Source organism: Rhinatrema bivittatum, chromosome 19 (genome assembly GCF_901001135.1).
Source record: "Rhinatrema bivittatum chromosome 19, aRhiBiv1.1, whole genome shotgun sequence".
Taxonomy (NCBI): Eukaryota; Metazoa; Chordata; class Amphibia; order Gymnophiona; family Rhinatrematidae; genus Rhinatrema; species Rhinatrema bivittatum.
The window spans coordinates 5753698-5778777 of NC_042633.1; the positions used below are offsets into that span (position 1 = coordinate 5753698).

Sequence of the window (25080 nt, forward strand, 5' to 3'; positions counted from 1 at the left end):
CTTCATCTCTCCTTTAACACCCACTGTTATCCCTGTTAAATTCTATTCCTGACACCCTTACCCCCCGTTTTAAAGCTCGCAATCAAAATTAACGTTACACTGTATTTCATTGTATTGTATTTCGTTGTACCAGACACAGTTTTTGTTAAATGATTTTTGTTTTTTAGTATCAATCTCAGTTAATGTTAAAATGTAAAATAATACGACCTCTAGTCTTACTATTCCAACTGTTGTGATGTGAACCGATGTGATGTACGCCAACGAATGTCGGTATATAAAAGCAAATAAATAAAAAATAAACTTCAATAAAATATATAAGTTAAATAATTGTGGTTATATGTTTTTTTTATCTGTCTCCTGAGCAGATGGTCATCGATAGTATATCTAAGAAAGGACATTAGGGCAGCCAAATAACCGGCCTCAAATCAAAGAGTATCCAGGAAAGTTAACTAAAATAAATGAGGTAAATATTCAAAGCTGGCCATTTAAGTAACTTTGCCAGATATAACTTATCCAGCTAAGTTACAAGGTATATTCAGTGGCACAGCTATGTCACTGAATATATGCATATAGGTGTTATAGAGAGTGTCAATAGTGGACCCTTGGGCCGGCTGATTAGAGACAAAGTCCAATAGTTGTTAATGAGCCGGGAGGCGGACCCTAGCTGGAGCGGATTGGTGAAGTCTTCGCCCTGGAAACCCGAGACCCCCCCAGGAGAAGCCCGTAGGGGTCCGAGTCGCTGGGACTTAGGAGAATCGTGAAGAAGTCCGAAGGTCGTGGCTGGCTGAAGTCAAGGAGAATCGTGAGGAAGTCCGAAGGTCGTGGCTGGCTGAAGACAAGGAGAATCGTGAGGAAGTCCGAAGGTCGTGGCTGGCTGAAGGCAAGGAGAACCTGGAACCAAAGCTGGAGTCAAGGCACTGTTGGGACAGCTGGAACCAGAGCTGGAAGCAAGGCATGGCTGGAACAAGCGGGAACCAGAGCTGGAAGCAAGGCACGGCTGGAACAAGCGGGAACCAGAGCTGGAAGCAAGGCACGGCTGGAACAAGCGGGAACCAGAGCTGGAAGCAAGGCACGGCTGGAACAAGCAGGAACCAGAGCTGGAAGCAACTAAGCACTCAAAGGAGCGACCTCGTTGCAAAGGCAAAGCAAGGGAGGCAGACACCGGCTTAAATAGCCAGCCGGCGTCTGACGTCAACAACAGGACGGTTCAGCACTTCCGGGTGCTGGACCTACAAAGGCAGCCTCTTCGCTCGCGCGCGCGTTCCCCAGCGGGGGGAGGAGTCAGGCACGGGCCTCAGCGGCGTCTCCACGTGGGGAGAGTCGCTGCCACGCGGTCGGGTCGGCCCTGGATGCAGCGGGACTCGGCGGGCATGGGGGAGCCGGCGAGAAGGTAAGGACCCGGTCGCTAGCCTAGCGACCGGGACCGCAACAGTACCTCCCCTTTTACGCCCCCTCTTCAAGGGACTCGGCCTGTCAGGATGGTCCGAATGGAACTGCTGTAGGAGGGTCTTGTCCAAAATATTGCGGGCAGGCTCCCAGGTATTGTCCTCGTTCCCACAACCCTCCCAGGCCAGCAAGTATTCCCAACGCCTGTTGGCAAATCGAGCATCAAGGACCTCTCGTACCTGAAATGTTGGATCCTCATCTGCGGTGGTGGAAGCATCTTTGAGTGGCCTGGGGTGAAATCTGGAAAGAATCACTGGTTTTAAGAGGGAGACGTGGAAGACATCATGGATGCGTAGTGTGGTGGGAAGTCGAAGGCGATAGGAGACCAGACCTACCCTTTCTGCTACGCGGAAAGGACCACAGTACTTGGGTGACAGTTTCTTGGAAGGTTGCTTCAAATGAATGTTTTTTGTACTAAGCCACACTCGATCACCTGGGAAAAAAGAGAATGCAGGTTTCCGGTGTTGATCATAGTAGCGCTTAGCAGTGCGTGCGACTTTCTGAAGCCGGTGTTGAGTGGAGGTCCAAAGTTTACTCAGCTGGTCAGCGGTTAACTGAGCGGCAGGTGAAGAGGTGGGTACAGGCAGGGGTAATGGTGGCTTAAGCTGTTTACCATACACAACTTGGAAGGGCGACTTCCCTGTCGCCGCATGTATTTGATTATTATAGGCGAACTCTGCCCAAGGGAGAAGCTCCACCCAATTATCCTGTCTGTGGTTGATAAATGCTCGTAAGAACAATTTTAACGAACGATTCATGCGTTCAGTTTGCCCGTTACTCTGCGGGTGAAAAGCGGTAGAGAAACTCAACTGGATCTTAAATTTTTTGCATAAGGCCCTCCAATATCTGGCTGTGAATTGGGGACCCCTGTCGGAGACAATGTCTTGAGGCAGACCGTGGATGCGAAACACATGGTGTGTGAACAGAGAAGCCAATTCAGTCGCGGAGGGTAGTTTGGGCAGGGGCACGAAGTGAGCCATTTTAGAGAACCGGTCCACTGTGACCCAAACCACCGTCTTGCCTTGAGAAGGCGGAAGTTCTACCACAAAATCCGTGGCTATATGTGTCCAGGGTTCCGTAGGCACCGGTAACGGTTGCAGTAAACCTCTCAGAGGACCATTTAGTGGTTTTTGCAGGGCGCAGGTGGGGCAGGAGTTAACGTAGAGCGAAACATCACGTCGAAGTCCGGGCCACCAATAAAAACGATTTATGAGATCCAATGTTCTTTGTCTACCGGCGTGCCCCCCGGTCAAGGAGTCGTGACCCCACGACAAAACTTTCCTCCGAAGTCTTTTTGCAACCGGAGTTTTACTCATAGCATCAATTGAGGTGGAAGTTAGTTGAACACATGCAGGGTCTAGGATGGGTTGTGGAGAGTCCTCCTCTTCCTCCAGCTGGGTGGTACGAGACAGGGCATCGGCTCGAACATTCCTTTCTGCAGGTCGATACTTGAGGACAAAATTGAAGCGACTGAAGAAGAGTGACCATCTTGCTTGCCGTGGGTTCAGTCGCTGAGCTTGAGCTAAGTACAATAAATTTTTATGGTCAGTGTATACAGTCACTGGATGGTTAGCCCCCTCCAGCCATTGCCTCCACTCTTCGAAGGCTAACTTGATGGCTAAAAGTTCTTTGTCCCCGATGCCGTAATTACATTCGGCGGGCGAAAATTTATTTGAAAAATAGGAACATGGCATTAACTTACCGGAAGCATCGTGTTGACTGAGAACAGCACCGACAGCCAGGTTCGAAGCATCGACCTCCAGGATGAAGGGTCGTTGTGGATCCGGGTGACGTAAGCAAGACGCTGTTAGGAATGCTTGTTTTAACTCTTCAAAGGCATCGGAGGCGGTGGTAGGCCAATCGTGAGCGTTGACTCCTTTTCGAGTGAGCGCGGTGAGAGGAGCTACCTTCTGGGAGTAATGAGGTATAAAATGCCTGTAAAAGTTGGCAAAACCAAGGAAACGCTGTAGGGCTTTCAGGCCAGAGGGACGTGGCCAATTGATAATGGCTGCAACTTTTTCTGGGTCCATCTGAAAACCGGATGAGGAAACAATGTATCCTAAGAACGGGAGCGTCTCACATTCAAACTGGCATTTCTCAAACTTGGCGTATAAATGATTGTCTCTAAGGGCTTGTAGTACCCGTTTGACGTGTTGACGATGAGTAGAGAGATCTTGGGAATAAATCAAGACGTCGTCGAGGTATACTATGACAAAAGAATGAAGCATCTCCCGGAGTACCTCATTCATAAGATTCTGAAAGACAGCAGGCGCATTACATAAGCCGAAAGGCATTACCAAGTACTCGTAATGTCCGTCACGAGTGTTGAATGCTGTCTTCCACTCGTCTCCCGGACGAATACGAACCAGGTTGTATGCCCCACGCAAATCCAGCTTTGTAAAGACCTTGGCCCCCTGAAGTCTATCGAGCAATTCCGGGATTAGAGGCAGGGAATAGCGATCCTTCTTAGTGATGGAGTTCAGCCCTCGATAGTCTATGCATGGCCTGAGGGAGCCATCTTTTTTGGCCACGAAAAAGAAGCCTGCACCTGCAGGGGAGTGTGAAGGGCGAATGAAGCCCTTAGCAAGGTTTTCTGTAATGTAGTCCAACATAGCGCGGGTTTTTGGCAGCGAAAGAGGGTAGACCCTACCCCGCGGAGGAGTGGAGCCCGGCAGTAGATCAATGGCACAGTCAAAAGGCCGGTGGCACGGGAGGAGTTCTGCCTTTTGCTTAGAGAACACGTCAGAGAATTCTTGGTAAGGCAGAGGAAGTTCCAGAGCAGAGTGAGAGAGTAGTACTTCGGGCCTTGGAAGGGGGTCCAGACAGTTCCGGAAACAATAAGAACTCCACTGAGCAATTTGGAGTGAGTCCCAATGGATCACAGGAGCGTGCTGCTGCAACCAGGGGAGTCCCAAGACCACCGGATGTACTGATTTCTCGAGTAGCAAAAAAGAGATTGTCTCAGTGTGGAGCGTGCCGGTTCGTAAGGTGAGAGGCATCGTGGTTTCAGAAATGTAACCAGGTAGGGGGGTTCCCCGGATGGAGGTAACTCGTAATGGAGGTATCCGGCGCTTTGTAGGTAGTCCCAGTTGGCGTACCAGTTCCTCCAGGATAAAATTCCCACCGGCTCCGGAATCAATAAATGCAAGAGTCTGGAAGGAGCCTCCGGGATACTCTAAGGCTATAGGGACCGTACATTGAGGAGAGGCATTAATACAGCCTAGGGAAATCTCCTCATCTCTCCCTAGACTTGACCATTTCCCGGTCTCGCTGGACATTGACCCAAGAAATGACCCTTGGTACCACAATACAGGCAGAGCCCTTGGGTGCGGCGTCGTCTCTTCTCTTCCTCGGTCAGAGGCGCCCGCCCAAGTTGCATGGGTTCATCCGAGGAGTTGCTGGTAGTGGATTGTGTCTTGTGAGGTGCAGTCAGAGATCGGGAGAAGGAGGGTGCCAGCGAAACTGGCCGGCGAAGGACTCGGCCCTCCTTGGCCCGCTGTTGCAGACGTCAGTCAATCTTCCCTGCCAGATCTATTGCCCCATTCAGGGTGGGTGGAACATCCCGGGCCATCAATTCATCTTTGATAAGCCCTGCGAGTCCTTCCAGGAAAATACCTCGCAAGCAGTCATCCTGCCAGCCGAGTTCCATAGCCAGAGTGCGGAATTCAATGGCGTAATCCGCCAGAGAACGGGACCCTTGTCTTAGCTTCAGGATCTCAGTGGTAGCGGTAGTCATACGAGCTGGTTCATCAAAAGTTTGTTTAAAATGAGTCACAAAATCCTGCAAATTGTGAAGCATGGCGTCTTGATTCTCCCACATGGGTGAGGCCCAAAGCATGGCCTTCCCATCGAGCCGTGACAAAATATATGCCACCTTGACGGCATCAGAAGGGAACTGCCCCGGTAACAAGGTGAAGCGGATGAAGCATTGATTCAGAATTGCCCTACACGATTTGGCATCCCCGGAGTAACATGTGGGCGCCGGAAGTTGAGTCTGCACGGGAGTCGGAGGCACAGGCGGAGGTGGGGGTTGTACCACCTCTGGAGGATTAGCGTCCAACCAGCTGGCTAGCCGATCCACCGTAGCTGCCAAGACCTCCAGGCATTGCTGTTGTTGCTGGATTCTTTGGGCTATACCGGGACTGGCCTGCATGGGAGAGGAGTCCGCCGAGTCCATGGCCTTTGCAAACTGTTATGGAGAGAGTCAATAGTGGACCCTTGGGCCGGCTGATTAGAGACAAAGTCCAATAGTTGTTAATGAGCCGGGAGGCGGACCCTAGCTGGAGCGGATTGGTGAAGTCTTCGCCCTGGAAACCCGAGACCCCCCCAGGAGAAGCCCGTAGGGGTCCGAGTCGCTGGGACTTAGGAGAATCGTGAAGAAGTCCGAAGGTCGTGGCTGGCTGAAGTCAAGAAGAATCGTGAGGAAGTCCGAAGGTCGTGGCTGGCTGAAGACAAGGAGAATCGTGAGGAAGTCCGAAGATCGTGGCTGGCTGAAGACAAGGAGAATCGTGAGGAAGTCCGAAGGTCGTGGCTGGCTGAAGGCAAGGAGAACATGGAACCGGAGCTGGAGTCAAGGCACGGTTGGGACAGCTGGAACCAGAGCTGGAAGCAAGGCACGGCTGGACAAGCAGGAACCAGAGCTGGAAGCAAGGCACGGCTGGAACAAGCGGGAACCAGAGCTGGAAGCAAGGCACGGCTGGAACAAGCGGGAACCAGAGCTGGAAGCAAGGCACGGCTGGAACAAGCGGGAACCAGAGCTGGAAGCAAGGCATGGCTGGACAAGCGGGAACCAGAGCTGGAAGCAAGGCACAGCTGGAACAAGCGGGAACCAGAGCTGGAAGCAAGGCACGGCTGGAACAAGCGGGAACCAGAGCTGGAAGCAAGGCACGGCTGGAACAAGCGGGAACCAGAGCTGGAAGCAAGGCACGGCTGGAACAAGCGGGAACCAGAGCTGGAAGCAACTAAGCACTCAAAGGAGCGACCTCGTTGCAAAGGCAAAGCAAGGGAGGCAGACACCGGCTTAAATAGCCAGCCGGCTTCTGACGTCAACAACAGTACGGTTCAGCACTTCCGGGTGCTGGACCTACAAAGGCAGCCTCTTCGCGCACGCGCGCATTCCCCAGCGGGGGGAGGAGTCAGGCACGGGCCTCAGCGGCGTCTCCACGTGGGGAGAGTCGCTGCCACGCGGTCGGGTCGGCCCTGGATGCAGCGGGACATGGCGGGCATGGGGGAGCTGGCGAGAAGGTAAGGACCCGGTCGCTAGCCTAGCGACCGGGACCGCAACATAGGGGTAGATTTTATAAAAGTACGCCCGCGCGTACTTTTCTTCGCGCACCAGGCGCAAATAAAAGTACGCTAGATTTTAATAGATACGTGCGTAGCCGCGCGTATCCTTTAAAATCTGGGGTAGGCACAGCCTGCCTCCGTTCCCTCTGAGGCCACTCTGAAATCGGAGTGGCCTCGGAGGGAACTTTCCTTCCACCCTCCCCCTGCACCTTCTCCTCCCTTCCCCTACCTAACCCCCCCCCCCCCAGCCCTATCTAAGCCCCCCCCACCTTTGTTTTAAAAGTTACGCCTGCCAGCCGGCCGGCGCATGATTCCCCGGCCCAGGAGCTGTTTCGGAGGCCTCGGCCATGCCCCCGGGCCGGAACCACGCCCGCGGCCCCACCCACGAATGACAAGCTGCCGTGACACGCCCCCAACATGCCCCCCAGGAAAGCCCCGGGACTTACGCGCGTCCCGGGGCTTGCGCGCGCCACCGAGCCTGTTCAACATATCTTCTGCAGCTCAGATCGAATATCAGTAGTTAGCTGCATATGTTAAGCAGCTAACTCGTTCTGCCCCAATCCGCTCACTAAATGCCCACAACTTATGTGGCTAATTTTTTAACCGTATTTTATTGATTTACTTATTTACTGTGTTTTCTATTCCACAATCTCCAAATTCATGATCGTGCGGTGACTTATGCGGTTAAGTGGTAGCCACATATTCAGCAGCTGCTGCCTAACCGCATGAGCTCTACTTATGCAGATAAATAGCACTGAATGCGCTTTGAATATTGACCTCAGTAGGTTTTAAACAATTTTTACACAATTACTTTCAAGCATATGTAAAAGAAAAACTGTTTCCCCTTTCTACCAGTTTTCAAAGTGAAAGTAGAGACGCCCTTCCAGTTGGAAAGTTGTGAAAGAGAAAAATACCCAGAGATCTGAGCCTGCTTCTTCTATGCGCTCTCTTTCCCACAAAAACAATGCAGCTATTTTTGACTATGCGCATTATCTCAAACCCGGAGCCCAGCTCCAGCCTCTTAAGAACTCCCCCACCAGACGCACACAGCAATGCTAGAAGCGCTGGGTCCGGGTTGCAGGAGGGGTGAAGAAATAGCTTTTTTAGGTACTGGTAGAGTTGGGGGGGGATGGGGGGGGGGCGAGGAAGAGGACTGGCACTGGCACGTTTTCTGAGGAATTGGTAAAGGACCAACAAAAGAGGAGTCCAACCACATGTTTTAAAATGTGGCAGGGGATGGAAGGGGTTTGGTCCAGGGGTGGGAGTGGGACTCATATAACAGGTTGCTCATTATTAATATTTTTCTCTAAACAATACCACCTAAATGTATATCTTTTGATGGTATTCAGATAAGTGACTTGTTATCTGGCTAATTTAGCCAGATGCATCAGAAAATCATCTAAGTTTCAAGGATAACTTAGGACCGCCCTGCAGCACCCCCAGATAATGACTTAGCCAGCTAAAAGCTGGCTTCCTGGACTTCACCATGAGATCAATTCAATTCACATTTCGCTATCCTGGCTCCCTAATTTTCCTAATTAAACTCTGCTTGTTGCCCCATTATCTGCTAATGTAAGATGACCGATTACAAATCCCTTTTTACCTCCATCTATAGCTGTATACAGTATACATCACCCCTTCATGATTGTTTCCATGCTACTGCACACTGAGACACAAGTGCAAGGAATATTTCTTATATGTTTGATTGTAATCTGGATTGAGAATAGTATAAAGTGGAAGATCAAATGTTTATCTATAAATAAATAAATAAATATTGTTAGAAAATGAATGCCCATCCCTAGCCAGCTGAGCATTTTGTTGCGCTGTTACTAGGATCTAAAGGAAAGAAGGCTCCCTGCTGATCTCGGGGATTTCTGTTGTGGGTGTGAACCTTGGACTGAGGTGGAGTTGGCGCAACCTGTAGGAAAAAGCCCTGCAGGTCCCCACCATCAGTTGGCAGAGCTGGCTGGAGGCCCAACTGAAGCTTCACCTGAACCAGCCCTCTTTCCCCTTAGGTTGAGCCCTTGGGTGCCGGAGACAGAAGGACTTAGCGCGGGCCTTTGTTGACAAAGTGGAAGTTCATGGAACAGGCCAGGGTCCGGGGCAGACTAGGTACAGGTGTAGTCAGAGACAAGCAGTGGTCAAGGCAGGCCACATTCAGGTGTGGTCGAGAGTCAGGCAGTGGTCCGTGGCAGGCAGAGTTCAATCGTAGCCAAGTGTCAAGCAGGCCAAAGTCAAAACCATGTGAAGACAAGACAGATAGGCAGGCAGGGAGCTGAGGAACAGCACAAGCAGGCAAGTGAAGACACTGAAGAACTGAAGACTGACCACAGGACAAAGACGAAGAACTGAAGAGTGACCACAAGATGAAGATGAAGAACTCAGAAAAGAAGATCAGGGACTACCAGGAACACAGGAACGAAGACCAGGAACACAGGAACAAAGACCAGGAACACGCTGAGGCAACTTGTTCTACCCAAGGTAGTCAACCTATTGCCGAGGCGCTGGTTGCAGGGAGCAAAGGCCTTTTAAGGCCAGGACTTGTGACCTCATCAGGAGGGGCCACGGGGCTTTTCCTGCCACAAGTACCTTTAAATTTAGGCAAGGGGCGCACGAGTGCACCTAAGGAGGATGCACCGCATCAGGAACCATCGGCAGCTTCCCTGCTGCGAGTACTGGCAGCAGGCTGCCGCATCGGGTGGCGGTGTTCCTGTCACGTGCACTGGATAGCTGCCTTGGACCAGGGTAGAGGTGAGAGCGGTAGTCTGTGGTAGCCCGCAGATGGTAGAGCATAATATTTCTGGTTGCAAGGTAGAGAGTAGGGCTGTGCAGCCTCAAAATTATGATTTTATTTTCATTTTGGATTTTTTTTCCCCTGGGTTTTGTTTTGTTGAATGTTTATTTCATTTCTATTTCTTTGCAAAAATAAAAGGAACGTTACAAAAAACTCCAAACATAAAAAGTAACGGGTCTTGCCCAGGCCCCAATGTACCCCCTCACCTTCCCAAAACAATGTGAGGGGCGGGAACCACCCTGGTCCCCAGTTACCCATCCATGGGAATTTAGATAAGCAGGAGGTTTTCTCACTCAGCTCCTACACCGATATCATCCACATGGCCAGCAATGGCACTGGCCAGCCCTTAGACTTGCACAATAGTGTGACATCAAAATGATGATGACCAGCTCAGCACCAAAGTGTGACGTGAAATTGGCACCTTGTCAGGACCAACCTGTGCCATTTTCTTGTACGGTCTTACAAATATTTAGCTGCTAAAGAAAATGGAGCCGATTGGCCCAGCGACACAGTGTGACATTTTGAATGTCACACTATGTCGCTGGGCCAACTGTCGTCTTTTAGATGTCACAATATGGCACTGGGTTGGCTGGCAACGTTTTGACGTCACACTATTACGCCGGTCACAGGGCTGTCCACAACGATTGCCAGCCATGTGAATAATATCAGGGCAGGAAGTGAGTGCACATCATTCCTGCCCATCCGGATCCTCGCTGACAAGGTAAGTTGGGGCCAGGATGATTCCCATCCCTCAGTACTTCTTGGGTGTGGAGGGAATTAAAGGTTCCAGTTGCTGAGCCCTGGGTCAGACCCAGGGAGCCCTCTGAGAAGTATATGGTCTTCCCTGGAGACTGTTTTCTTTTTATATATTTTAAAATGAAATGAAAGTAAACCCAACAAAATTTCAATGTTTTTTTTTTCTATTTGGCTTAATCTGTAGGGGAACCGAGTTCCACCTTTTCACATTTAAGAGGCAGAACAGCACGAGTTCCAGCCTACAGGGAAAGGGGAGGTGAGCTTGGAGAGACAGAGCAAAAAGCTGCCACTCTGCTCCCTAATTCAGGCCTTCCTTCCCATCCTCATACCTGGGAACTCTCCGGATTTGGCCCGGAGACTCCGGAATTCTAACAGAATTACCGGGTCTCCGGGCCAATACCGGAAATCTCCGGGTGCTGCAGCGAAATCAATCTGCTTGGACCCGGAAAGAAGAAAGGATCGTCATTGGTCTTGCGCGGCTGAAAAAGGAGGAACTCGACTGTGATTTCTACCATCTCCGGACCTTTTTAACTGTTAACTTCACTTCCTCGTGACACCACCTGCTCCTGCACAGCCTGTTTCCTGTATCCAGCCACTTGCCCGCCCCATCCTGTTTGCCTTGGCCAATCGACATTGCGATTTCCTGCCCGTGCATCAAACGAGGAGTAAGAAACAGGCAGCATCCACGTCTGCAGCACGGGAGGAGAAGGAAGAGGCTGCTGCTGCTCCAGGAGCCCACGTTAGAATCTGCTGTTGCTAGTGTGTTTTGAAAGGGGGGGGGGAGAGAATGAATGAGCATCTCTGTGAGAGTGAGGGTGTATTTGTGTAGGAAGAAGAGATCTGAGAGTTTATGTAGGTGAGTAGGAGAGAGCTGAGTGTAACTGAGCATGGGTGTGAAAGTGAGTGGGCATGTGTGTATGGAAGAGGGAGAGGTGAGTGAGTGAGTGTGTGTGTGTGTGTGTGTGTGTGTGTGTGGTGGTGGGAGAATGGCAGAAGTAAAGGTGTAAATGGACATGTGAGAGTGAGAGAATGCGCAGTGAAAGTAAGTGTGAACATGTAAGAGTGCTTATGAGAGCAAATTTGTGAGCATCCGGTCCAACTGTGCAGTTGCCCTCACCCCGTTAACCCCTCTCCCCCCCCCCCCTGCTAATCCATGGTAATCTCAGGGTGACTGGAAGTCAAAAGTTCCCAGGTATGCTCATCCTAATGTGCAGACAACAGGAGGAGGGATGTGATCCTTCAGCGTACAGAACAGATACAAACTGTGCTAATTCAATGCCTTTTTCTTGTGTCACTAATTTTTGCCGCCTTTTTTCAAGGACCTGAGGAAGGGGAGCACAGCTGAGGGTATAAATCAGTTTTGGAGGGAGAAGAACAGCTACCGGATTTCTGGGGTGAAAAGGAAGAAGAGTGTCTTCAGCTCCATGTTTGTAATAATGTATGTGTGTTTGGGAGATAGCGTTCACAACCAGACCTGGCCCCAACCCATCACACACATCGCACCTGTCCCAGACACCCTCCCGCCCCCACCAGCTCCATAGATCCACTTCCTTTTTATCTACAAATTAAGCCCTGCTTCCATTTCATTTTTTAAAACCTCATAGAATGAAATAGGAAATGCTGCTGAGACTTCCTATTTTGTTTCAAACAAGTGCACATCCATCCCTAGTAGAGAGTTGGCTTCCTCTAGGCTGGCCTTTCTGCCGGGCCTCTTCCTGTTCATCCTGAGGCCTTTGCCAGCTTCCTCCGGGCTCAGTCTTCTAGGCTTCTTTTGCTGACTTACATGCCTGATATATCGACCACTAGGCCCAGTCAGCAAGGGGTTTTTAGTATATTTTAGCATTTGATTAGGGTAACTTTATTCAAGGCCTGAAATCTAGCCTGTGAGAGGAGGGTGTTTAACTGATTGTATTAGTTACATAATTTTATTTGCCTAATATTATTTGGTGGGACTTATCAGATCTTCTTTACATATTTGTACTCTTCCGTTCAAGTTCAATATCCTGCTGTCTTGGAAACAGCCCCATGTGAGCTCTGAGGTTCAGGCCTGGCTCGTGTTTTACATTGATTTGTTCCTTAATCTGAGTACCTTGTAGTGGAGCGAATAATTCATTTCATTTTCATTTATTAAAATGTATTAATCGCCTAACACTTAACAAGACCTAAGCGATATACAAGAATACATACATAATAAAAACAAAATAAATTACAAACAACAAATTTCAGCTTCACAGAAACCAAGAGGCAAAATACCAAATATTAATGGTACATTTACTGCTTTAGGCATAGGAGCATATTCCAAAAATGGAATATTCAATTATTAAATCATATTTACTTTAATAAGCAGATTAAGAACATTCATGCCGCCTCATAATGTGAATAATTAATTTTTCAAATAAATAAATAAATAAATATAGACCTTCACTTCCTTACCACCTGTGTGCTGTCACTGCTTAACCTCCTTTCTGTCATATGAAGTAACTGTCTCTCCTTTTATCCTGCCAGCTGAGAGTGAATTTAATATCTCCTCCTCCCTCCTACCTCAGCTTCTCTTCTGGCAGAGTTGCCAAGGCTGAGCAGCACTCTGAGGTCATGGGGACTGAGCATCTGTGTGGCCATCGAGTCTCCACAGCACTCTGCCTCCTCCTCCAATGAAAGCTTTCCTTTCACATTGTGCCAGGGTATGACACTGCTTTTTTTCTGAACTAAACATTCCCCAATCAAATGAAATTACCTTCCATGGCAAACGATCCAAAAATCTCCAACTTTCTCCACGCGAAGTGGTGTCATTTCCAGAGGCGGCCATGACCATGTCATGCAGTGCGTGTGCCAGGGCGTACACCGCATTGTATACACTATAGCTGCTCCCAAGGTATTTGTCGTAACAATGATACATATCGGGGAATGTTTTATTAGTGCTGCAAGATCTTCTGATGCTTTGGGGGCACCGACTGCCACACAGGTTCATCCACCAAAAGTCACTGTAATCATCTGGAAGCAGGATAGGATTCACCTCACGGACAAATTTCAAAAAGCTTGGAATACTCTTCTTTACCACATTGAATACCAAGATGTTGTTCTTTATATCCATTTCCATTGAATAAGAAGATGAAAAGTCCATTTCATTTATGAATATCCAAACCTTACCAGGTATCTTCATAAAGTCTATGTTCCCATGTAGAGTCCATAAATACTCTTTGCTACAGTAGAAAATAATCACATTAGTTGATGATGCAGAGATAGTCTCAGATATTTTATGTTTCTTCTCAACTGACATGACAGTAGTGTGACTGAAGGTTTCCATGAATTCTGTGCAGCCCCCGTTCTGCTCAATCCCTTCCTTTAGGATCTGGACAGCTTTCAAGCTGCTGTCATCGTCAGAGGCAATGATACCAACCCAGGTCCAGCCAAAATGCTTCAGCACCCTAACTATCCCAGCACAGAGGATTAGCTCACTGGGAACAGTCCGGTAGAAATAAGGAAACTTCACTGAGTCACTCAAAAAGAGATTCTTCGAGATGAAACTGATCTGTTGAGAAAAGAATAATGAATGCATCATCAGCTTTACCATTGTGAGCTAATATTTAGTTTGTTTATTTATTTATTTATTTATTTGGGTGTTTTCTATACCATCATTCCATGTGAGAATCATTAGTTCACAACAGTGTACAGGTTAGATACTCATAAATATATGATGTGTTACAAAGGTAGCATACAGTTAGTAAAATAGGTAAACATTCATCAATAAAGAGTGTATTTCAAAGGCAGACATACAAAATGAAATCTGATTTATAGGGGGAGGTTAGAGTGGAGGGGTATTGTTCAAGAGAAATTTTGGATATCTGAGTCAAGGAGAACTGGAGATTTCTGTCAAACCGTAGGCATTTTTGAATAGCCATGATTTCAACTCGTTCTTAAATGTCTTCTTCATCTGTTATTGTTCATAGTTCCTCTGGCATGGAGTTCCATAGTTTTGGGCCAGCCATTGATATCACTCTCTCTCTAGTTTGCACTAAAGGAGAATTTCTTATGGTTCTGTGATCTGAGAGTTCGGGGGGGGGGGGGGGGGGGGGGGGGGGGGGGGGATTGTGTAGTTTAAATGTTATTCCCAGCAGATCATTGTTCGGATTAATATTATCCATAAGATATCGGGCTTGGAGTGTGTCCGTCAGTGATTGCGGATGTTCCAAAGCCCGCCGATAGATGGCACTATAATATTTATTTATTTATTTAAAATCTTTTCTATACCATCGTTAAGTTAACTCACCATCACAACAGTTTACAAAAAGGTACAAATAGTATTAAAAGTTGATTATAAATTACATATTATAGATGTGCCATTAGTGAACAGGAACATGTTTTTTATATTGTAAAAAGCTATGTGTTGATTTTGCTTATATGTTGGTTGAAAAAACTTCTTTACGGTTCCTATAATACATTTAACACTCTAATATGTATTAGGAGATAGAAAGAAAATTTTTAAAAACTGATTGCTTGGTGCTTACTTATGCGCTCATTTGTTTTCTTCGTTCTCCTTATAAAAAGCCTATTTAAAAAGCCAGGTTTTTAGACTTACTTTGAAAAGTTTAAACTTTCTCTGCAGTCTAATTTCGAGTGGCATTGAGTTTCCCAGCCCACCAATAGGTGGCGCAGGCGGTTCAAACACGGCACAGGTAGGAAGGACAGCGGCCATCGCGGGAGAGGCAGTATATAGCAGAGGAGACCCCGGCATGCCGCGAACAGAGCGCGTCCCGCAGCACACGCTCTGTTCGCGGCGAGGAGGAAGGCCCAGTGCGCCATTCGAGGCGAAAAGGGAAGGCCTCCCTGTGCCGTGATCGGCGCACCCGGGCCTTCATCTTCGCCGCAAACGGAGCGTGTGCCACGGGACGCGCTCCGTTCGCGGCATGCCGGGGTCTCCAACAGGCTGTGGGGTCCCCAGGAAAGGTCTGAGATGCCCTGATTTAAGCACTTCTTTCCTAGCAGATCTAATAGTTACATTTATGGGAGTATCAGCAGAAATTATCCCAGATGCACAGAATGCAAGACTGGAAGCAGATAATCTTCTCTCTTGTGATAGTGTTTACAGCAAAAACTACATGGAGATGTAGTTTTTGCTGTAAACACTATCACAAGAGAGAAGATTATCTGCTTCCAGTCTTGCATTCTGTGCATCTGGGATAATTTCTGCTGATACTCCCATAAATGTAACTATTAGATCTGCTTGAACAGGTTAATAAAGAGCTTTGATGCCATCCTTGGGGACTTGAATCCAGGAACTGGAATGTTTTTTCAGCATGTCTATTGGGATGGAGCACCAACTCATCCTGGCCAATAATGACGACTGAAATCATAAGTGACTAATTGGGCCAGCCATCAGGGTCCTGCAACTTTCAGTCATCCAGGAATAGGGGTGGGGATGGGAAGGGGGGTTGCAAGCATCTTGCTCTTACTATTAAGGATTATCATTCCTCTGGCTGTCCCTCATATTCTTCTCCCTTCACTCCCAATTCCAACCCCTTTTGTAACATATCGCCTGCATTGTTTTCTAGCACCTGTGAGAGTTCTGGCAGTCTCTGACATCAGCTCCTTGTCTGCTTCCTGCTTGCCTTAGCCTCTGTTTATTTCCTGGTTTTATAGGGCCAGCACCCTGGACTTCCTGTGGCTCACCCTGATGATGTTTCTGTTGTTCAGGCATACTGAATAAAAATGCTCTCTGTTGGATGATGCCTGGTCACGCTGGTCCTTTTCCAGCGTGACCTGAGTCTTTAAGCGTTGAATCCATGCCCTGTTTGTCACATGCCTTGACTTTGTCCTGAGATCTTGCCTTTCCTGCCACTTGCTCAAACTCAACCTGGAACCAAACCTCAACTTGCCTGCTGCCTGCCTCGACCCTTGCCTATTCTTCAGACTTCGCCCCCTATGGCCTGATGTGGCCAGCTTAGCTAGGCGCTTTTCTGGGCATCAGAATGCGACCAAATAAGCGCCTAGCTCAGTGCCCGAGCGGCAACGGTAACTAGGCGCCCAGAAAAGCTAGGGCTTTACTGGGTTGCGAATGTATGTTGTCAGGTGCCCAGAAAGGTGCCTAGCTACCGTTGCCGCTCGGGTGCTGAGCTAGGCACTTACTTGGTCGAACCCGAGGGGCAATGGTAGCTAGGCGCCTTTCTGGAAGCCTGGTCGTGCAGATTGTTCTGCCACAAACAGAGCATGAGCGGCCTGATAAGTGCCTGGCTAAGTGCTTATCTTGGCTTTTGAGCGACCAGCTTTTCACGGCATCCGAGATAGGCGCTTCCCTGGGCGGACAGCAGCAAGATTTTGTGAATTTGCATCCATGAAAATATTTGCCATGTTTTCTGCAGCACAGTTAATTGAAACATTAAAAATACTTTCCAGGGTCCTACTTTCACTTAATACGGAAACCCGTTCGTTCGCTCACTCGCTTTTATGCGTGGATTATCGGCGCGGGTTTTGAGCGTGGATGCGGCTGCTATTACATAGGCCCTTACCGCGCTTAGGTACGCGCACTTTTCCGTACGTGTGTGGATTTCTGCGCGCAAGTCATTTGCATAATTTTTTTTTTTTATGTTTAAACATTTTTATTAGGTTTTTATATAGAAACAGAACATCACAAGAGAGAGTGTAGTCAGATCTCTCTCCTGAGCAACAAACCCAACATGAAATCACTGTAACCCCCACAGAGAACCATACCCTCCCCCCAACCCCCCCATTCCCCCCCCCCCCAGTAACAAATACAATAAGGAAGAATCGTGTGGGGAACCCAAATGTAGCCTGCTAGAGGGATCAGACAGTCAGTGAGCAGAAACCGGTCAATCATTCAGAACCATACTCCTCGCACGATGTGGCAGAGATTGCAGGTATGGACCCCAGATGGATGCGAAGCGTCGTCGTCGATGGGGAGAACCTCGTGCCGCCATACTTTCCATGGTCATCATCGCATGTAGCTGATTTCGCCAAGTCCAGAAGGATGGCGCCTCCTGAGACCACCAGACCAAAAGGATCGCCTTCTTCCCCACCAAAGTCGCCTTCTGAAACAAAAGGCGCGAGCCAGGATCTCTAACTCGAAGCGGGGAGATGCAACCAAATAAAAACCACAGTGGGGAGAAGGGCAACACCACATCAAGCAAGTCTGTTAAATAGTCCGCAATCTTACGCCAAAATCCGTGGATCGCGGGGCAGGTCCAAAAAATGTGAGACAAACTACCCACGATTCCGGAACAGCGAGTACAAAAGGGCGTGAGGGCTATCGACAATTGATGAGCCCTCTGAGGTGATATGTAGGCCCGGGTCAAGAACTTGTATTGCATCTCCCTAAAGTACATGTTGGTAGAGATCCGGGCTATGCGCCGAAAGCAGACACGCAAAATAAAACCGGTGAGTTGAAACTCACCATCTTTATGCCATCGATCCACCAAGGAAGCACATACATCAACCTGGGCATCCCGTTGTAAAAGCCTATAATAATGGGAAATAGTAAGGGCCTTGTCAGCGGTGAACTGAAACATCACATCTAGGGTCTTAAACGTAGCAATATCCTTGGTTGCCGGGGGCAGGGACCGGAGGTAGTGATGAACTTGTAAGTATGAAATCGTGTGAGTGGGACGGAGACCATAAAGAGTTTGAAAATCAGTAAACCGCAGTAACTCCCCCTCCGAGTTCCACAGGTGACCTAAGTATATCACCCCCCTAGCCTCCCAGACCCTAAACGCAGCCGATTGGGTACCGGGCTGAAAGTCCGCATTCCCCCTGATCGGTAAAAAAGATGCACAAGTATGAGGGATATGCAAGAGTTTGGTAAGGCGCCTCCAAGATTGCCGTAGCGGCTGGGTGAGGGCTGAGTGCAAGAGGAACGAAGGAAGCCGGCCCGCGGTAGCCTGCAAGATATAAGAAGGAGCCCACGGGTAGAGTAATGTCCGATCAATCGAAAGTGGGGCATAATGCGAGGAGCCCTTCAACCAGTTGCGAAGAAGCCGCATATTACAAGCTAGGTTGTAGTGGGCCAGGTTAGGCACCCCCAGTCCTCCCCCCCCCCAAGAATTCTGGAGCCAGCGGAGAGGCAATCTGGATTTCCCCCCTCTCCACAAAAATCTACGCAGCTCCCCCTCCACCCGATCTAGGTCCCTGCGTTTCAAGAACAATGGTAAGTTCTGTAGCAAATATAGCCATTTGGGGAGCAGGGTCATTTTGAATAGTGCCACCCGCCCCGCCAGGGAAATGGGGAGAGATTTCCAAGCAGAGAGAGTGGCTTGAGTGTGTTTCAGCATATAGGGAACGTTAGCTTGGTAAACTAGTTCAGGATCCGAGGGCAAATAAACCCCCAGATATCGAAGGGTATCTCCCGCCCATTGTAAGGGAAAGGAGTCCCCCCAGTCAGCCTGCAGAGTAGGTGGATATGCCAACGCAGAAGACTTAGCCTCGTTTAATCGGAAACCAGAAAAAGTCCCAAACGCTGTAAGGAGACGTAAGAGAGGAGGCAAAGACGAACGGGGGTGGGTAATAAAAAGTAGCAAGTCATCCGCAAAAGCCACGGATTTCAGGATCTCAGAATCCATTCGAAGACCGCGAATCTCCGGGGCATCAGCAATTGCGCTTAGTAGCGACTCCAATTGTAACAGAAAAAGGAGAGGAGAGAGGGGGCAACCCTGTCTCGTACCGCGGTGCACTGCGAACTCCGCCGACTGGGAACCATTGGCCACTATACGCGCCCTAGGGTCCGTATAAAGAAGTTGTAGGGCTTGTAGAAAAAAACCCTCAAATCCCATACGGTGTAACACATAAAATAAGTATCGCCACTCCACCCTATCGAACGCTTTTTCAGCGTCAAAACTGATCGCAAGATAGGGGAGGGACAATCTCCGGCCGATGGACATTGCAGCCAAAATCTTGCGAATAATGGACAAGGCATACTGTTTGCGGACAAAACCAGCCTGAGACTCACCAACTAAATAAGGCAAACAGGTCGCTAGTCTGTCCGCCATGATCTTCGCCAGTAATTTGTGGTCATAATTAAGTAAAGATATGGGACGGTAGGACTCAGTTTGCAAGGGGTCCTTTCCAGGTTTGGGTATTAATATAATATGTGCCAAATTATCATGGGCAGGAAAGGAACCTCGGGAGATTAATTCCGTGAATGCCGACGCTAGGGGTTGGGACACCGATTCTTTTAAAAGTTTGAAAAATTCCGAGGTGAAGCCATCGGGTCCCGGTGCCTTAAAATGTTTAGAGCCATGGATAGCAGCCAATACCTCCGTCGAGGAGATTGGGGCATTGAGCCTATCTCGGTCTGCAGGGGTCAAGTGCGGGAGCGATAATCCTTCACAAAAGCGCTGACAAGCAATTTGATTCCACCCCTCAGACGTGTAAAGCGAGGAGTAAAAGGCCCTGAAATTTGTTAAAATAGAGGGGGTGTCATGAACCACTGTCCCTGAAGAGGTACGTAGGGCCGGGATATGGCGGCAAGCCCGCGAGGACTTGATAAGATTGGACATCAGTTTACCAGCCTTGTTACTAAACTGGTAGAGTTTAAATTGGTAATATTGGTAACTTTTCTGTGCCCTTTGGTGTAGCAGAGCATTGAGAGCGTGTTGCTTAGCCAGATAGGCCGCCCGGGCAGACGCAGACCTAGACTGAATTAGATGGACTCTGGCTACCCGAGCTTGGGAGCTCAGCGCTAGGATGCGGCGATCCAGGATTTTCCGGCGTTGCGCAGTGTACGATATAATCTCACCGCGCAAGACCGCTTTAGCAGTGTTCCAAAATAAAATGGGTTGTGATACGTGGATTTGATTGTTAACCACAAAATCTGCCCATGTGTGTGTAATAGGGATGTGAATCGTTTTTCAACGATTAAAATTATCGTCCGATAATGTTTATATCGTCTTAAATCGTTATAGAACACGATACAATAGAAATTCTAACGATTTATCGTTAAAAATCGTTAAATCGTGTTAGTGCGCACTAACTCGAGTTAGTGCGCACTAACTCCCCCGTTAGTGCGCACTAACTCGATTTAGTGCGCACTAACTGAAAATGATACAAATAAACACTTTCCAGGTCACTGAAGGTCAGTTAGGAATGAATATGTGTTCCTATTGGCTGGCTGCCCTCTTATCTATTGATATTACCAAGGTTACCACTGAGGTGATGGTTGGGGGGATGGGAAATGGAACTGGAAACTAACGAACACCAACAGAAAATGAAACAAAGTGTTCACACTTCCCAGGTCAGTAAAGGTCACTTAGGAATGAATATGTATGTATGTATTCCTATTGGCTGGTTGTGCTCTTATCTATTGATGTTACCAATATGGTTGGGGGGATGTGAAATGGAAACAGTTGGAAGCTTGACAAAAAAAGTAATGTAATGATCAGCACTCACGTGACTAGAACTTGTTTGTTTATTATTTTTGTTAGCAGGCACCTGAAATGCTAGTGCATGTTGAATTTGCCAATCACTGTGCATTTTAGAAAGGTGGTCCTGGCTGGAACTGTACACAGTTCAAATATATGTAATTGATTGTTGGTAAGTGTATTTTTTAAGTAGCCACACTGGCACCAGTATGTTTACTTTTCCTCCTACTTAACTCACTAGCTCAGCTTTGTAAGAAGGGCTTCTCTGCTTGTGTGTTGTTTTTGTTTGGTGTGAGGAGAGCAGAAACATCAGATCTTTATTCAATCTACTACAGTCATCTCTTACAGTGCCCTATCCCTATTAATACCAGGAGTGTTGTGATCTTCCTGCACACAGTGCCCTAACCCTGATACCAGTCTGAGACAGCTCCCTCCCTGCATTACTAGTGAGAGGCTGGCTTCACAGACAGGGGGGAGCTGCCTGACCCTCACTCCTGACTTCCCCCATGTCCCAGCTAGTGAATGGTGTGTGGGTGAGGGGGGGGGGGGGGGAGGATGGTGAAGTCTGAGACAGCTCCCTCCCTGCATTACTAGTGAGAGGCTGGCTTCACAGACAGGGGGGAGCTGCCTGTCCCTCACTCCTGACTTCCCCCATGTCCCAGCTAGTGAATGGTTTGTGGGTGAGGGGGGGGTGGATGGTGAAGTCTGAGACAGCTCCCTCCCTGCATTACTAGTGAGAGGCTGGCTTCACAGACAGGGGGGAGCTGCCTGACCCTCACTCCTGACTTCCCCCATGTCCCAGCTAGTGAATGGTGTGTGGGTGAGGGGGGGGGGGGAGGATGGTGAAGTCTGAGACAGCTCCCTCCCTGCATTACTAGTGAGAGGCTGGCTTCGCAGACAGGGGGGAGCTGCCTGACCCTCACTCCTGACTTCCCCCATGTCCCAGCTAGTGAATGGTGTGTGGGTGAGGGGGGGGGGAGGATGGTGAAGTCTGAGACAGCTCCCTCCCTGCATTACTAGTGAGAGGCTGGCTTCACAGACAGGGGGGAGCTGCCTGACCCTCACTCCTGACTTCCCCCATGTCCCAGCTAGTGAATGGTGTGTGGGTGAGGGGGGGGGGAGGATGGTGAAGTCTGAGACAGCTCCCTCCCTGCATTACTAGTGAGAGGCTGGCTTCACAGACAGGGGGGAGCTGCCTGTCCCTCACTCCTGACTTCCCCCATGTCCCAGCTAGTGAATGGTGTGTGGGTGAGGGGGGGGGTGGATGGTGAAGTCTGAGACAGCTCCCTCCCTGCATTACTAGTGAGAGGCTGGCTTCACAGACAGGGGGGAGCTGCCTGACCCTCACTCCTGACTTCCCCCATGTCCCAGCTAGTGAATGGTGTGTGGGTAAGGGGGGGGGGGAGGATGGTGAAGTCTGAGACAGCTCCCTCCCTGCATTACTAGTGAGAGGCTGGCTTCACAGACAGGGGGGAGCTGCCTGACCCTCACTCCTCCGGGGTATTGTGATCTTCCTGCACACAGTGCCCTATCCCTGATACCAGGGGTGTTGTGATCTTCCTGCATGCAGTGCCCTATCCCTATTAATACCAGGAGTGTTGTGATCTTCCTGCATGCAGTGCCCTATCCCTGATATCGGGATGTGTGCAAGAAGATCACAACACCCCCGGTATCAGGAATAGGGCACTGCGTGCAGGAAGATCACAACACCCCCAGTATCAGGAATAGGGCACTGTGTGCAGGAAGATCACAACACCCCTGGTATTAGGGATAGGGCACTGTGTGCAGGAAGATCACAACACTCCTGGTATTAATAGGGATAGGGCACTGTGTGCAGGAAGATCACAATACCCCTGGTATCAGGGTTAGGGCACAAGTTCTAGTCACATTGACTGATCACATTACTTGTTTTGTCAAGCTACCAACTGTTTCCATTTCCCATCCCCCATATACTGTCAGTAGGAAACTTGGTAACATGAATAAATAAGAGGGCAGCCAATAGGAATACATATTCATTCCTAAACTGACCTTAACTGACCTGAAAAGTGTCAAATTGTATCATTTTCAGTTAGTGCGCACTAACTCCCAGTTAGTGCGCACTAACTCCCGTTAGTGCGCACTAACTCGAGTTAGTGCGCACTAATCGGAAAAAACGATTTTTAACGATTTTTTAACTAAAAAATCGTGCCTAAGACGATTTTCTTGCCCTGCCACACGATTTCTATCGTTAAGACGATATGGAAAACGATTCACATCCCTAGTGTGTAATAAAGGCCTTAAATTTCTCGTCTTGTGCCAAGTAATAAGGGTAGCGCCAATGACGTGGCGAAGTGGGGGGGGCCTGAAGCCGAACCTCCACCCACACCGGGGCATGGTCCGAGACAGCTATGCTCTCAATGCCCGCCGCTAAAACCCGGTGGAAGGCATGGGTACTCACTAGGAAGTAATCAAGCCTAGCAAATGAACCATGTGCCCTAGAAAGATGCGTGAAGTCGCGCTCCATGGGATGCAGCTTCCTCCAGACATCGAGCAAATGTAACTGAGATTCCAGCATATTGGGACCCCGCCCCGCTCCCGCATCCCATCCCCGACATTTTGAAGCATCTAAGTGAGAATCCCGGACAGTGTTGAAATCACCCCCGATAACTAACATATCAGACAAATAAGGCAAAAGGTGTGTAAACAAAGTATGGTAAAAACTGGGAGCATACGTATTTGGTGCATAAACATTGCAAAAAACCACAACTTGATGAAACAATTCAGTGACCAAAATCAGGTAGCGCCCCTGAGGATCCTTAATTTCCTTAGTAATAATAATAGGGAGTTGTTTGTGAAAAAGGATAGCCACCCCCGCTGACTTAGAGGAGGCGGAAGCATACCGCACCTCTCCCACCCATAATTTTTTTTTTTTACATCCCACGGAAGCGGCAGCTTCAGCCGCGCGTGGTGATCAAAACCCGGGCTCATAGCGAGCACCTGTTTTGCCGTGTGTCTTATTACATTGGCCCCTTTGATTCTCTTCCTTTCAGCTTTTATTCTCTCCATTCTAAACTAAAAAAACACTGGATTTTGGGTTAGGACCTTGTAAATTTGACCAGAAGTCTGAACTCAAAAATATCTGCAATTTTTGGACTAGATTTTGCTCTGGTTCCAAACCTAATTAAGCTTTAGGTGTCTTGGAAATAGCATAACAAGTTTTTATCAGCTTTTCTACTAATTATTTTTACATTTTTTTCTTAATTACCATCCTTTGATGTATGCAGTTTGCCATATTTCAATGTGTTTTGATAATACATTTAATTAATTTTGAGGAAGGATAATGTTTTGTAGGCATGGATTCTGCAGCAGGGTGTAAAGTAAAATTGAGAAGTCTTCTGACCTGTGGGTAGTGGAAGATCCTGAACACATTGGATATTTGAGATGAATCCTCAGCTGAGAGGCCTTCAATGATTGCTGCCAGTGTACCAGATGTTTCACAGCTGTAATTTGGGATCCAGCTGCCCATTCCTGAGAAAATATTAATGGCAGCCACAAAAAGAAAGAGAGGATTGTTGTAAGGCTCATAAATGTCGAACCCCAGCGTGAGATTGGGTAAAAGCTCCGAGCTGTTGTTAATCTCCTCCACTGCAGAAATCAAGGCTAGGAAGTTATAGAAGCTTACTGGAGAATACCTGCAATGACATTCATTGCAGATAATGTAAAACTAAATGATATAAAACATGGATATTAATTGCAGACTTGTGTGAAATGGTTGGAGCTTTTAACAAGCTTTACAAATTGATCTGATAGAGTTTGTAAGGTACATCCTCCAGATGTTGCACAAATTGGGACAGATCTTAAAAAATACGCACAGGCATAGATTTGTTTGCCCAACCTGGCGCGAACAAATCTACACCCGATTTTATAACATGTGCACGCAGCCGCGCGCATGTTATAAAATATGGGGTCGGCGCGCACAAGGGGGTGCACATTTGTGCACCTTGCGTGCGCCGAGCCCTAGGGGAGCCTCGATGGCTTTCCTTCCGCTCCCCCCCACCCCCCAGCCCTACCTAAATCCCCCCCTACCTTTGTTGCATTAATTAGGCCTTCCTCAGGCAGGCGTAACTTGTGCGCGCCGGCCGGTTGCTGGCGCCCCATGCCCCAGCACAGGCCGCTGTGCAGGAGCACTCGGCCCTGCCCCGGAACGCCCCCGCACCACCGCCACGCCCCGGCCCTGCCCCCAGACCGCGGCCACGCCCCCTCCCCCAGACTGCCCCTTTTTCGAAGCCCTGGGACATACACCTGTCCCGGGGCTTGCGTGCGCCACCGAGCCTATGCAAAATAGGCTTGGCGCGCGCAGGGGCAGATTTTCTCAGGTTACGCGCATGCGTTATGCGCATAGCCTTTGAAAATCTGCCCCATTATGTTTTCTTCCCTTTTTCCAATGGGCCTTCA

At 48.7% G+C, this 25080-nt stretch overlaps 1 protein-coding gene across 1 annotated transcript in view; it reads right to left on the minus strand.

The window, feature by feature from the left end:
• Positions 1 to 25080, minus strand: part of LOC115081094 (vomeronasal type-2 receptor 26-like) — a 94426-nt gene that overhangs the window by 26522 nt on the left and 42824 nt on the right. The window contains exons 2-3 of the mRNA XM_029585605.1: positions 24026 to 24317; positions 13017 to 13811 (exon numbers count right to left, since the gene is read on the minus strand). Of these exons, the coding sequence (XP_029441465.1) occupies positions 13017 to 13811; positions 24026 to 24317 (1087 nt within the window). The remainder of the gene's footprint in view (positions 1 to 13016; positions 13812 to 24025; positions 24318 to 25080) is intronic.